Source organism: Drosophila ficusphila, unplaced genomic scaffold (assembly GCF_018152265.1).
Source record: "Drosophila ficusphila isolate 14025-0441.05 unplaced genomic scaffold, ASM1815226v1 contig_414, whole genome shotgun sequence".
In the NCBI taxonomy this organism is placed as follows: Eukaryota; Metazoa; Arthropoda; class Insecta; order Diptera; family Drosophilidae; genus Drosophila; species Drosophila ficusphila.
Window position 1 is genome coordinate 22,642,682 of NW_025064328.1, and position 15,328 is coordinate 22,658,009.

The 15,328-nt window shown below is 52.9% G+C and overlaps 1 protein-coding gene across 1 annotated transcript; it reads left to right on the forward strand.

The window, feature by feature from the left end:
• The first annotated feature begins 9,279 nt into the window (after positions 1 to 9,279).
• On the forward strand, positions 9,280 to 9,986 carry LOC108100912 (WAS/WASL-interacting protein family member 3-like). The gene is made up of 2 exons (XM_017205026.1): positions 9,280 to 9,400; positions 9,451 to 9,986. The coding sequence occupies exons 1-2, from the start codon at positions 9,280 to 9,282 to the stop codon at positions 9,984 to 9,986; spliced, it is 657 nt and encodes a 218-aa protein (XP_017060515.1).
• Positions 9,987 to 15,328: the final 5,342 nt, after the last annotated feature.

Sequence of the window (15,328 nt, forward strand, 5' to 3'; positions counted from 1 at the left end):
TAGTGCTTTTTTGTGATCCACTTTTTGTATAGTTTTTATTGTGATCAGTTCTTTTTGTTTAATAAACGTTAGGCAATTGGGCTAGTTTTTAGTGGGCTATGTTTTGAGTCTGCTTCGAAAATGTTTTTGCAGTTAATGCAGTTTTTTTCGTTGTTGCATTTTTCGTTCTCTTGTGTGTGTGCTTTTTCGGAGCAGTTCTTGCAAAGCTCTACGGAGCTTTTGCAAGTTGGAGTCGGGTGTCCATATCGTAGGCATTTTTGGCATCGTAATGGTCGTGGAATGTATGGGCGTACGCGGATCTTTTGGTATCCAACGTTCAGGGAGTCTGGGAGTGTAAGTGTTTGGAATGTAATTATGATTAATCCAGTTTCTATCAATGATTGGTTTTGTTTTGTAAGAATTTTGCGTACTTCGCTGACTTGTTGTGGATTTAATTCGTTTACTATTTCTGTTTCGTCTATGTTCCGTAATTTGCAATATATAACGCCCTTAGAGAAGTTTAAAGTTTTGTGTTCGGTGGCTTTTACTTCAATGTCAGTCATGTTCTGCAGTCTAAGTAACTTGTTTGCTTGTAAGGTGTTCTTAGTTTTAACCAATAGATAGCCCGCTCGAGTATTTTTACATGACTCCACTTCTCCACTTTTAATTAGGAAGGGTGAAAGATTTTCGAAAGACTTATTATCAATTCTGTTTATTACAATGTATTTTGGTTCGCCTAGCTGTTTATGGTATATTGATGTATTACCTATGTCTGGCGGTTTATCCATTGTTGTTGGTTATTTTGGGCTGCCGCCCGGTCGTTGAACTTGTGTTTTATGTGTTTGTTTTTGTATTTTGCGGATTCTGTTTTATGCACTTTTTGACTTATGCCGAGAGGCTTGTGAGAGCTGTTATGAGCGATTTGCGCTACGGGAGCTTAGAAGAGACACGTCTTATCTCAAAGAGGTTTGAAGTGAAACTGACGTGTCCGAACTTATAGCTAATAATTATAATAGAAATTAAAAAAAGGAAAAAAAAATTTAGGGCGTTACATTCCCTTCCTACTTCGGGGCAAGAAGGTCTTCGATTGGAGCTGTCGCCTCGGGCCGTGGGTTGCTGAGTTCGTTCCGCTCGTCTAGCGACTCCCACCACAGGTTTTCCAGCTCCGGCGTGATCTGTCCCAACAGGAGGTGAACTGTGATCCGTTATCACACACCAGTTTTCTCGGGGCTCGCATCAGAGTCGCCGTGGTTGCCTTCCGTAGGGGTATCAATTCAACCCACTTGGTGAAGGTGTCGAAGAAGACGAGGAGCGTGGTATTCCCCTCTTTTGAGCGAGGCAGCGGTCCGACGAAATCCGCACATAGTATGCCAAAGGGTTCGGTGACCTGTCTCGTTAGTATCTTCCCAGCTTTTTGCCGCTGCTCTGCCTTGTATTTCTGGCACAGGATACACTGACGTACGTGACGTCGCACATCGCGAAACATCCCTGGCCAGTAGTACTTCTGTGAGATCCTGATGATTGTCTTCCTAACGCCAAGATGTCCGGCCGTGGGTGCATCATGGCATTCATGTAGAATCCGAGCTCGGTGTTCGACTGCTACGCACAGCTTCCATTGTACGTAGTTCTGGTCATCTGGACGGTGGCCAAGGTGGCGATAGAGTTCTCCGTTTTCGATGATGAAGTCGGGAAACTTCTGTGGGTCGTCCTGGACATCCTTCATTCTCCGTTGCAACCACTTGCATTGGTGCTCTCCTTGCGTAAGTCTCTGTTGGTGTTCCAGAGGTTGCCGAGATAGGGCGTCGGCCATTACGTTAAAATTCCCGCGGCGGTAAAGTACGTCGTATTGGTATTGCTGGAGCTCTAAAGCCCATCTAGCAATTCTTCCGGTTGGGTTTTCTATTTGGTCCAGCAATTTCAGTGCCAAGTGGTCGGTGATTACATGGAGGTAGCATCGCAATTTCCGTATACCCCAGACTATGGCCAAACACTCCTTTTATGTGGGCGAATAATTTAACTCCGCGGCGTCGAGCTTGCGGCTGACTTAGGCAATAACTCGTTCCTGGCCGTTGATTTCCTGGGTCAATACTCCTCCGAGTCCGTAATTGCTGGCGTCAGTCTGGAGTGTCATCTTGACAGAGAAGTCTGGGCATGCCAGCACGGGTGCGTCGGTCAGTAGACTTTTCAGGAGGTCGAAGACACTCTGTTGTTCCGTCTTCCACTTCCACCGTTGGTTTTTCCTCAGCAGATTCGTCATGGGCTGGACCACTGAGGTGAAGTTAGGCACGAATCGCCGGTACCAAAAGGCCATCCCGAGGCATCTCCTCAGCTCCCGTAGGCTCGTGGGAGGGTTCAGGTTTCGTACGGCGGCTACCTCGTCCGGATCGGTGTGAATGCCCTGGTCGCTGATCACATGTCCGAGGTAGGCCAGTTTCCTCTTGAAGAATGAGCACTTTTCCTGGTTAATACGTAGGTTGGCTCTCCTCAATCGCTCGAAGACTTTATGCAGGTTGTCCATGTGTTCTTCCAGGCTGGCTCCGATGACAATGTCATCGAGGTAGGTGAACGCGTACGGGTCGAGGTCTGGCCCGATCACACTATCTAATGCACTCTGGAATGTTGCCGGGGCCGAATGCAAGCCGAAAGGCATGACTCGCCACTGAAATAGTCCTCGTCCGCGTACCGTAAATGCGGTACATCCCCGGATGTCCTTGGCCATGGGTATCTGCCAGTATGCATTGCGCAGATCCAGGGTCGAGATGTATTTTGTATTTCTCAGTCGTTCTAAGATGTGATAAATACGTGGCATCGGATATGCGCCCGGAATAGATTTTGCCTTTAGTTGTCGGTAGTCCACGCACATGCGCCACTTGCCGGTTTTCTTCCGGACCAGGACCAAAGAGGCACAGTGCGGGCTACACGACGGTTCGATACATCCCTGTTCCAGCAACGCGTCCACTTGTTCGTCTATGATCCGCTGCATGGCCGGGTTCTTCGGAAAATAGAATTGTTTAATCGGCCGGCCATCCCTCATAGTGATTCGGTGTTCTGCTATGTTTGCTACTCCCGTCATTCCTTCAAATCGTGCTAGATGTTTGTCAAGGAACGCTTGGGCTTGCCGATTAATCTCGCAGCCACGTTCCTGGTACTCTTGGTTGTTTGGTTGAGACCTCTGGGTCTCGATCTCTTCGTCGGGTATCCCTCGTGTGTTCTCTGCTGCTGCTCCGTCCTCGTTGTTCTCTGTTGATATTTTGGCTTCGTGGTTCTCCTTGTTGGTCTCTGTGTTTTCCTCGTTGTTCTCTGTGTTTTCCTTGGTGTTCTCTTCAGGCACATTGGCACCCCTGTCATCCTGTGGTCCAATGTCATGATTGGCTATGCCAAGTCGCGGTTCCGTTGATGGTGTACTCGATGTCCTGGGCGTAGTTTCGTGGCTTAGTGGTTGCCGTGTTCCGGTCCGTTACGCCTGGTCGGCTCATCTTCTCCAGGCCTTCGCCGAGACAGCGTGAGGCAAGCCGTACCACATCGAAGGGTGGTGCCGATGGAAGCGAGAAAATCCATCCCTAGAATCAAAGGTTCTAGCATGGCGGGCATTACTAGAAAGGGAACCTGAATTGACTTCCGTGCGAGCGTCACGTCCGCCAGGAGTAACCTAGTTACTTCTACTCGAGACGTGTCAGCGAGATTGATCTGCGTGCGAATCTCCCTAAACTGGTGAGGTTGGCCGACTACATCGGCGATGTCCTGGCTAATGAAACTTCTGGATGCCCCGGTGTCGATGGTGGCTAAACGGACGTGTCCGCCAATGTCGACCTCGGCGGCGATCCTTCCCCTCTCTATCCTAAGTGGTGCAGTTTTTAAGGAGTTGTAAAACTTCTTATATTTTTAAGTGCAGGGGAGCTGCATGGCAACAGCGGGATGCGCTGTGTGCGGTGGTAAAAAAGGAAATAACGGCTTAAAGGACTTTGGACTCAGTGCTGCGGTGAGTCTGCAGACTTTGGACCCAATAACGGTGAGTCTGCGGACTTCGGACCCGCGCAAAGAGGAGAGACCGTGAACTAACGGTACCGTTCTGGACTTTGGACCCGTTATAACGGTGAAGTCCTGAACTTTGTACCCGTATAACGGTGAAGTCGGCGGACTTTGGACCAGCACAAAAAGGAATGACCGTGAACTAACGGGACTGGTCCTGCACTTTGGACCCGATCACGCCACTTGTCCTGCACTTTGGACCCGATCACGCCACCGAGGAAGGGAAATTGGGGGACAAGGATGGCGTATAAAAGGAGGACACGCGCAGACTTCTGGACAGTCAAGTGAAAGTCGTGCAAGTGACCGTATCAACGCGAGTAAAGCCCAAGTGAACAACAAGTGCCAGGATATCCGGAATCGAGATCGCCGAGTCGAGAAGCCCAACGAAGCTTACGTCTACATAAGCTGAGACTGCCAAGCTGAGATCCCGAGGGTACAAGGTAAGTTGTAGGGTGCGTCTACGAGTCTCGAAAACGACGTTATTGGTGGAGTCCGAGTAAGTGGATGTTGTGTGAAAGGTACCCAGCGTCGGTTCGCATGAGAGATTGAGAACATGCTGAGGGCCAGCTGACGAAGATCCAGTGGATGTTGTGCGAGAGGTACCCAGCGTCGGTTCGCATGAGAGATTGGGAACCTGCTGAGGGCCAGCCGACCAGAGTCCGAGGGAGTTGTGCGAAAGGTGTCCGGAGTCGGTCCACACGAGAGTGAGGACCTGCCGAGCCGACGAAATCCCGACCGACTTCAGGGTGGAGCGTGGAGTGTTGACTGCAGCAACGCTGTTTAGCGCTGTTTGTGAGAGACTCGTAGCGAGCCTAGTACGCGACCGGTGCCCGAAAGACTCGGCAAGGTGGAGGACGCACGACAGGCGTGCCGCCGTAGAAGTCGACGTGGGAACCACTACTGGCGTCAGCGAGGGCGTTAGATTCATCAGCAATCGGAGCCAGAACCACGAATACTTTATTGTAAATCCACAAGCAATAAACCCAACCCACATATTATAAATCTAACCTAACTCTGCGTTCTTCTTTGGTCTCGGGGTCACGCAACAATAAATTTGGTGGGACGAACACACAAACTCAACTGAGCTAGCCGCACGTTTACGTAGCGAGCGGAGACATAAAATACAGTTCGTTACATCTGGCGCCCAAGCGTGATACTCAGATCAAAGAAACCAGAAAATAGGTTTAGAATGGGGAAGTCCTGGTTATACAACCTTAAAAAGGATTTCCCGGCGATCGCAAGCGCCCTAGGCATCGAGCTAGAGGGCCTTGTAGAGGACATGAGGCGGACACTGGCCGAATTTATGGACCATTCCGAGGATGATCATGATGCGCTGGCAATTCTGGCGGCCCTGGAAAGGGATTACGCCAAGTTCACGTCGGTCGGCCTGAAAGTCACCGGAGCCGAGGGCCTGGTGCGCGGCCTGGACGTAAGCAGCATGCAGAACGCCGGCAGGAGCAGCAGCCGCGACCGACGGGAGAGCAGCAGGGAGAGGAAGAGCGACAACTGCGAAGAACGTGAGGAGAATGGCAGACCCGGATAGGATTATGCCTAGATCGCAAAACAAGTCAGGGAGTGGAGTTTCCGTTACGACGGGAATGAGAAGCCCCTGGAGTTCCTCGAACAAGTGGAGTGGTCGGCCATGACATACGGGTTAGACATCAACCAAATTCCGAGGGCGATGCCGGAACAGCTTCAGGGCAGAGCGCTCAAATGGTTCATCGCCAACAACAGGTTCTGGGAGACCTGGGGCGGATTTAGCCAGAGCTTCCAGAAGTTCTTCTTGCCCAGGGGATTTATGAACAAACTCGCAGATCAGGTCAGGCAGTGGAAACAGAACTACGGCGAAAGCTTCAAGGACTACATGGTAGACATGCAGACATTGATGCGACCCCTGGGCTTGAACAAGGACGACATCCTGGAGCGGATTAAAGAAAACAGCACCCCGACACTGCGGCTGTTTATCCGCCCCTACAGGTGCCAGAACCTGGATACCCTGATAGCATTAGCGGACGAATTTGAGGAGCTCGACCAGCAGAGGAAACGGTTCGAGCAAGAAAATGTCACAAAAGCCCGATACCATGCGCCGGCCACGAGGAGGGAATCAGCAGCCACGTGCAGGCGCTGTCAGGAGGAGCCAGACGAGCGTAACGCACGTCCGGGGTACGTAAATAATCCATCCCAGGCATGCCGGAGATGCGGAAGCCAAGACCACTGGGCGAAAGAATGCCGCAACAGAAGAATCGCATTCTGTTGGAGATGCGGGAAAATAGGCGTGATAAACGGCGAATGCTGCGCACGAGCGGGAAACGCCAAGCGACCTCAGCCACCAAGGGCGGCCAGGGATCGCAAGGTGCTGCCTCTCGAAACTAATGGGCGACTTGAAGGTGGAAGAGATGCAGCTGTCCGCCACAGTGCTCATAAACAAACGAAAAGTGAAGGCCACGGTGGACGCTGGCGCCACGGCAAGCTTTATAAGCGAATAGTTGGCGGACAGGCTGCAGGCCGCCGGTAAGGTCGTACCGACGAGAAGGCAGGTGCGCATGGCAGACGGAAGATGCGGGAGCATCCAATCACAGCTGGAGATAGTGGTTGGTCTCGGGACGAAAAAGGTGTTGATGCCGTTATTTATCCTCCCAAGAGTGATAGACGCCCTAGTATTGGGCTGGGATTTCCTCACAAAAATAGGAGCGGAGGTAAAATGCGCAGGACTCGAGGTGGCGATACCAGCAAGGAAGCGCAGACTAGGAATGCTGGAAGAAAGACTGTCGGTGGCAGTTGTAGAAACACCGGAACAGTTTTCGGAAGAGGACATCGCCAAATTCCTGAAGGAGGAGCTGAAAGCTCTAGAAGAATCAAGCGAAGCATCAAACATAGCCGTCCACAAGATCACGATGAAGGACGACCAGCCAGTGAAGCAGCGGTACTACCCAAAAAAGCCCAAACTGCAGGGGGAAATAAACGAAAAGGAAGACGATCTGCTGGAAAAAGGATGCATCGAGCCGTCAAGAAGCCGGTACAGCACTCCAATCGTCATGGTAAAGAAGAAGACGGGAAAATGGAGGCTGTGTGTAGATTTCCGACAAATCAACGCAAAGTCGGTAAAGAATGCGTACCCGATGCCTATGATCAACTACATCCTGGATCAAATTACGGAGGCACGATACATCAGCAGCCTGGATTTAAAGGATGGATATTGGCAAATACCGCTGGAAGAGAAGAGCAGGCAGTATACCGCGTTCACCGTCCCAGGAAAGGGACTGTTCCAATAGAAGGTGATGCCATTCGGGCTGCACTCAGCGTCGGCAACGTTCCAAAGAGCGCTCGATCAGGTCATAGGGTCTGAGATGATGCCGCACGCCTTTGCGTACCAGGACGATATTATCGTCATCGGACGGACGCTGGAGGAGCATAAAAGAAACCTGAGGGAAGTGTACCGAAGACTGCGAGCAGCGAACCTGAATGTGAATGTGGAGAAGTGCAAGTTCTTCAGGAAGGAGCTGCAGTACTTGGGACATCGCATCACTGACCAAGGAATTGGAACTGATCCGGATAAGGTAGCGGCGATAGCGTTGCTGGAACCCCCAGCCAACGTTAAGGAGCTGAGGCAATACCTGGGAGTGGCATCATGGTACCGACGCTTTGTACCCGACTTCGCCACACTAGTCCAGCCACTTAATGCCCTACTCCGGAAGAAGGTGAAATGGGAGTGGACCGACGACCACCAGAAGGCATTTGAGGCGGTCAAGGCCAGGCTGGTCGCAGACCCAATCCTGGCATGCCCAGACTGCCCTGCAGACAGACGCCAGCGACTACGGGCTTGGCGCCATACTCACGCAGCATTCAGATCAAGGCGAGAGAGTAATCTCGTATTCAAGTCGCTCCCTAAATGGAGCGGAAAGAAATTACTCCGCAACGGAAAAGGAATGCTTGGCGATTGTATGGGCCATAAGAAAGTTGCGACCATACCTGGAGGGATACCACTTCAAGGTAATCACGGATCATATGTCACTGAAGTGGCTCAACAGCATAGAGAGCCCGTCGGGAAGGATTGCGAGATGGGCGCTGGAACTCCAGCAGTATGACTTTGAAATATCCTACCGAAAAGGCCAACTTAATGTCGTGGCGGACGCCCTGTCGAGACAGCCATTGCCGGCGAAATGTCGCCAAATGAAAGCAGCAAAGCCAGGCCCGAAGACTGCGAAACAGGGGCGCGATTGGATAGCGGAGATAAGAAACAAGGTGGCACAGAACTCGCAGAAATACCCGGACTATAGGCTGGAGGGCGAGCAGATGTATCGCCACATACCCCACAGGGCGGGGAACGAGGACGTGGTCGCGTGGAAGCTATGCGTACCCAGAGGATCGAGACAGAGGGTGATAGCGGACGTGGGACGAAAAATGGCCAGAATTACAGCTGGCGGTTAATACCAGTGTGGCGGAGTCCACTCGCCAGCATTCGTCACCCAAGGTCGAGAACCCCGACTTCCGAAGGCGCTATATGATGAACACACGATCGGGACCGGTAAAGCCACGCAAACACCAAGTGAAAACGCACAAAAACTGTCAGAAATTTTTGAACTAGTAAGGCGTAATATGGAAAAGGCGGCGCAGGATCAGGCGCGCTATTACAACCTGCGGAGAAGACCATGGACGCCAAGGATTGGCGATAAGGTCTGGGCCAAGGAGCACCACCTGTCGAAAGCAGTGGTTTCGCGGCGAAGTTGGCCCCCAAATATGACGGGCCATTTGCGATCGTTGATTTTGTTTCCCCAGTAATATGTAACTTGCGGCACTGCCTGAGTGGCAAGGAAAAAAGGTCTCACATTAGTGAGTTAAAACCAGGCACATCTGAGGGGAAACAATGAGTAACGGCCGTCATTTCGGGGGCACACTGTACGTGTGTTTCGCGAGAAAGGGAGAGGACGATACGGAATATCGATGCAGTGCCTCCCACACACACGTATCATGGAGCGCGAGAAGCGGGTCAGTGGAGGATCGTACGCCTACAACATCGCCAGCTACAGCAGCAACAACGGCAGCAGCAGCCGCAGCAGCAACAGCCGCAGCAGCAACAACAGCAGCCGCATCAGCAACAACGGCAGCAGCGACAGCAGCAGCAGCCGCAGCAGCCGCTGCGCAAGCGCAAGGTCGGCGCGGAAAACGGCAACAGCCAGGGGCGAAGTGGAGGCGTCGGCACTCCAGATACTGGCGTCGCCGTTAGTGTCGTGGTCCCCGTCGCCTGCCTGGCGCGACGTGTCGGAGAGGGAGATGTCCTCCGACCAGGAGGTCGGCGGCGGCCCCACCGGCGAGATGGAGACGGTGGAGTTTTCGTCGACGGAAAAGGAGAGCGACGGAGGTGGTGAGACGGTGACCCCCGTGGTCTCCTCAGGTGAGGAGGGCACCCGGTGGGCCAACCAGGCCCGGAGGGGTTACCGTCAGATGAGGCGGGCGGTAGACGACGAGGGATATATCCCGTTCGGGTCGGCGGCTTCGTCGGAGAGGCCGGAAAACGAAGAGGATATAGAGGCCCGCCGACGAGCCACGATCGGCAGGATGGTGGAGCGGCAGATGGAGTGGGTTGCTGCCGTGAGGGAGTGGAGGAGGAAGCTGCAGTAAGCGGAGGAGGAGGCCGCGCTGTGGACACCGGCACCTCCTCGCAGGCGCCGTTGCCACCCACGACACCGCCGAGGACGCCGCCACCACCACCGCCGCCGAGGACGCCGACGCCAAGGACGCCCACGCCGCCGAGGAGGCCGACGCCACCGTCGCAGCCACCGCTGCCGCTCGCGTCGCCGCCGCCAAGTCCGCGGCTGCAGAGGCAGGCGTCGTCCCCGGTGGCAGCACCGCCCAAACGACCCACGTTGTTGCGGGGATTCTCCCAGGAGGCAACCTGGGAGGTCACCGAGGACGCGTGGCCGGACACGGTGCGCGTGGAGGCGGAGCGGCAGCGCCGTCGAGGGAAGACCCAGCGGTGAGCCATGTTAATGGGGGTCGAGGGGGTCCGCTACCGGGTGAAGGTAGCAGGCGGGGCCGTGCGGGTGTATAGGGCCAACCAATAAAGAAAAAAAAAGGACACAAAGGGGGGGCCGGGATGCAAGCAGGAGTCACTGAAGGTATTTGGGATAGGTCAGGACGACACCACGAACACACACGAATTTATTTCGGTGGAGTTAAAAAACCGCACGCACAAAATCACAAAAGGTAAATTAAATCAAATAAAAAAATGATGAATGAGATAAATCCAGCGGCGGCTGCATCAGGTCCAGCGAGGGCAGGTGGAGGCGGGCGATCTGCGGTGAGCGAGCGGGCAATCCGCAGGTGAGCAGGCGGGCTGAAAACAAAAGGGAGGAAAAAGTAAAGGTTAGGCACGTACGGCGAAAGGTAAACAACAAAACTCACCTGAGGCAATGCCCTCACGGCCAGCCTGTGGCATGCCACAGAGCGGGGAGCCGCGGGGTAGCGGAGAAGGGGTGGACGTCCAGCAGAGGGCGGTCCAGCAGTCCGCACGGGGTGGGTTCGACGTGCGTCATGAGTACCCTGGAGCCAGCCGGAGTCTCTGGAGGACAGACGGTGAGTTGGTAAAGCGACTTTAGCAAGAGAAATTAAAACTCAAAACTTACCTGGGAGTCCACGGCAAAATCCAGACGGCCAGCCAGAGCGGGGAGCCGCGGCGAAGGGGAAGGGAAAGGGGTGGGACGACGGCCGGGCATGTGGGCCTGCCGGGACGCGCTAGCCAGGGTCAGCGCCCCGGTGCATACATCGAGAGAAGGCGTTCGCGGCTCAACCCGGCTTGGAGTGGCTAGAAAAGGAACGTTTAAGTGGTAGAAATTACGAAATTAACATCAAAACACTTTCCAAAACAAAACCACGAGGCCGGCGGAAAATTGGGAATGGGGTCGCCACGATAACGGCGGTCGATCGATAGTGCGATCGATGCGAGCAAAAAATACTGGAAACATCGCTGGCCGGTCACACTGGTTATGACTGCAGCCATGAGGAGTGGCAACGCCACGATCGATCGAGATGAGTTATCGATTGTGCGCAGGGAAAATACTACGCGGGAAACGGTTCGAATTCAAACGAGGATCGGAAGGAGTCGCGTGCTGGGAGTTTTCGACAGTCAAGATGCCTTAGTCGAGAAGCCCAACGACGGGAAGTCTACATAAGCTGAGACTTAGGTGCTGAGATTGGATGAGCTCTCAGTCGTGGCGGGAGGAGGTCGACGAGGAGTGGCAGCGGCCACAAGGATCGAGGAAGGACGTGTGCGCAAGGAGCCATGGGGGGTCAAGATGCCACAGTCGAGATGCTGAACGACCAGGTAGGATCCAATAGGCTGAGGCTCTCCGGCTGAGATCCAAGAGGCCCTTGGCCGCACTCAGAAGTTGGAGGTTGACGTGGGAAGGAGGCGATTCGAGGACGTTTTCCCCAGGAGATTCCGGAGCCCGAAGCTTTCAAAAGTTTCCGAAGGAAGGGGGAGATGTAAGGAGTTGTAAAACTCCTTACAATTTTGAGTGCAGGGGAGCTGCATGGGAACAGCGGGATGCGCTGTGTGCGGTGGTAAAAAAGGAAATAACGGCTTAAAGGACTTTGGACTCAGTGCTGCGGTGAGTCTGCAGACTTTGGACCCAATAACGGTGAGTCTGCGGACTTCGGACCCGCGCAAAGAGGAGAGACCGTGAACTAACGGTACCGTTCTGGACTTTGGACCCGTTATAACGGTGAAGTCCTGAACTTTGTACCCGTATAACGGTGAAGTCGGCGGACTTTGGACCAGCACAAAAAGGAATGACCGTGAACCAACGGGACTGGTCCTGCACTTTGGACCCGATCACGCCACTTGTCCTGCACTTTGGACCCGATCACGCCACCGAGGAAGGGAAATTGGGGGACAAGGACACGCGCAGACTTCTGGACAGTCAAGTGAAAGTCGTGCAAGTGACCGTATCAACGCGAGTAAAGCCCAAGTGAACAACAAGTGCCAGGATATCCGGAATCAAGATCGCCGAGTCGAGAAGCCCAACGAAGCTTACGTCTACATAAGCTGAGACTGCCAAGCTGAGATCCCGAGGGTACAAGGTAAGTTGTAGGGTGCGTCTACGAGTCTCGAAAACGACGTTATTGGTGGAGTCCGAGTAAGTGGATTTTGTGCGAAAGGTACCCAGCGTCGGTTCGCATGAGAGATTGAGAACATGCTGAGGGCCAGCTGACGAAGATCCAGTGGATGTTGTGCGAGAGGTACCCAGCGTCGGTTCGCATGAGAGATTGGGAACCTGCTGAGGGCCAGCCGACCAGAGTCCGAGGGAGTTGTGCGAAAGGTGTCCGGAGTCGGTCCACACGAGAGTGAGGACCTGCCGAGCCGACGAAATCCCGACCGACTTCAGGGTGGAGCGTGGAGTGTTGACTGCAGCAACGCTGTTTAGCGCTGTTTGTGAGAGACTCGTAGCGAGCCTAGTACGCGACCGGTGCCCGAAAGACTCGGCAAGGCGGAGGACGCACGACAGGCGTGCCGCCGTAGAAGTCGACGTGGGAACCACTACCGGCGTCAGCGAGGGCGTTAGATTCATCAGCAATCGGAGCCAGAACCACGAATACTTTATTGTAAATCCACAAGCAATAAACCCAACCCACATATTATAAATCTAACCTAACTCTGCGTTCTTCTTTGGTCTCGGGGTCACGCAACAATAAATTTGGTGGGACGAACACACAAACTCAACTGAGCTAGCCGCACGTTTACGTAGCGAGCGGAGACATAAAAAGCAGTTCGTTACAAGTTACTGGCGGTTCTCGGGTTGATTGGGTCCCGTCGGACTCCGCCGGTGGAGGGGACTCATCCCGTTTCCCGGTTGTGGGCGCCGACAGCACTCGACGGTTCGGACGTCTCTTCGTCCACAGTCCCAACAGAAATACTGTCGTGGGTTCCGGCAGTCGCGGCTCAAATGCCCCGGTGCTCCACAATTCCGGCAAGCATCCCGCACGTCGATTCGGTGGTCTGAGGCTGTTACCCGGTTAACCCGAGCTGGTGGGGCAACTCTGGGTTCGGGCGATGTACGCGGTGTGTTTCCGAGGGGAATCCTCTCGGCGAACGCAGGTTTCGTCCGACCCTGTGCAGGTGGGCGGTAAGCTGTCGTATTTCCAGGGGCGTGGTTATAGTTGTTTCTTTAGAAACTCCGCTTCAGGACAGCCTCGAGTTCGGTGGCCAACAAAGTTAGTTCCCCAATGGTTCGGAACTCGCTACGTCGGATATACATCTGGTATTCCGGCGCGATATTTTCGTACAACCTATTCAGCTCTTGGATCTCGTAGTACCCCGCATGGCGCATGAGAACTCGAAGGTCTAACATAAAATCTTTGAACGTTTCCCCTTCCCGTTGCTCACGACTCCGAATCTGGTCGTCCAAGCGTTGGAGGTATCGGGGGGGAAGGAAAAACTCGAGGAATTCGCGTCGAAATGTGGTCCAGTCAGCCCCTTGGAGGCGGCTGGTCTGAAACCACTTTTCCACTCTGCTCGTCAGCAGCTCTGCCATGGCTCGCGGAAGGAGTCTTATGTCGATCCCGTAGGATAAGGCCCGGCTTTCGACTTGTTCGATAAAGGCTAAGGGGTCTGCATACCCGTCGAATTGAAGACCCCATTTGCGAATTCGTTCGGGGACGCAGACAAACTCGTGGCGGTTCCGATCATGGCTTGGATCTATCCCAGGTTCCCGGTTAATGATCACCGGTGGGACGGGGTTTGGCTCTAAAAATGTGTCTCGGTTCGTGATCCCCGGGGGCACGAGAGGAAAATTGCTTGCCTAGGTCAGCGAGCCCACACCTCTTGGGTTTGTTCTAAGTCCTAACTAGGGTGACAAAGTTGCGCCGCAAGTCGTCGACCACGCCTTCGGTGGAGAATCCGAATTCGTCAGCAAAGACTAGTAATTCGGCCTTTAAACGTGAGTAAATCCACCGCGAGGGGCCCTCAGGATTTTTAAATAAGCGTGGAACGGGCTCACCGGAAATTTTCTGGTCGGGTCCCATGTTTGCAGTGTTTCCTTAATACCTGTGTTCAGAGGAATGCAACTTTGAAAAAGCGAAAACGAAGCAGTGTGTTAAAGATTTTGGGCTGTATTGAGGGACCTGAAAACAACAAATCATTTAGAGAGTACCCTGAGGTCGTTTTAGCTGAGCCATCGAATACGACTCGTAACTTTGTGGTTGTACTATCTGGCTTCTGCACGCAATGATGAGGCAAGTAATATTGCGAGGCTACTGATTGCTCAGAAGCAAGCGACATATGCTGTAGATCGATGTATTCCTTGATGAATGCAGCGTATTGCGACTTCAATTCCACATCCTTGAGCAATTTGCCCTCCAGCGTCTTAAATCGACGTAAGGCACGACCGTATGAATCTCCGAGCATGTCGAAAGTGGCTTTGGCAGGCAAACGAACCGAGTATTGCCCTGAACTGAGTCGAGAAAAGGTATTCTGGAACAGCTGCTCGCACAATACATCTTCATCAGTTGCGACAATTGGAGATCCACAGTAGCTGTCGATTTCCCAAAACCGTTTGACAATATCTGGCAAGGACTCGGTTTCCGATTGGATGACGGGCTCAGTGGTCACCGCAAGTGCTGAACGCTTCATGTTTGAGAACGAAATCCCTCCAGATGCGATCCAGCCAAGACGCGTTTTTTGCAAAATGGGCAGATTTTCGGCTAATCGCATTTTCCCAACGCAAAGCAATTCGTAAAAGATTCCAGCCCCTATTAACAAATCGATACGCTGACTATTGTAGAACCACGGATCAGCAAGAACAAGATTTGATGGTATGTTCCACCCTAGGGCGTTTAAATCGAAATGAGGCTGATAATATTGATATTTTTATCCCTGGAGTGTGCTTCGAGATCGACGGTTGCGTTTGATGAAAATGATGATTCACCAACTCCAGATATAGATGTGTTAGCTTGACGAGTAGTGAGTTGCAACTGCTTAACGAAACGAGAAGTGAAGATGTTGATTTGAGCACAAGAATCTAACAAGGCTCTGCAAGGGACAAATGCACCAGATCGATTTCTGATGTATACGATGGCAGTTGCAAGCAGCACATAATCGGTCTTACTATCTGACGAGACAACAGGTGGAGCTTCAGAGAATGATGATGATAAGAGCGAAACGACATTTTGAGTGTTAGTAGTGGTAGTTGGAGGTAGTTGCGGCGATGGCATTAGAATCGATGTGAAGCAACGAATTATGCTTCGAGTGGCAGCGTTTACAAGAACCAGACTTGCACTGTTGCATACCATGGCCTTTGCGCAAACAATTTAAACACAAGTGCAG

Coding starts and splice junctions, on each gene's coding strand:
- LOC108100912 (XM_017205026.1), top strand. CDS start 9,280: ATGTCCTCCGACCAGGAGGTCGGCGGCGGCCCCACCGGCGAGATGGAG. Junction 9,401..9,450: donor GACCCCCGTGGTCTCCTCAG/GTGAGGAGGGCA, acceptor GGTTACCGTCAG/ATGAGGCGGGCGGTAGACGA.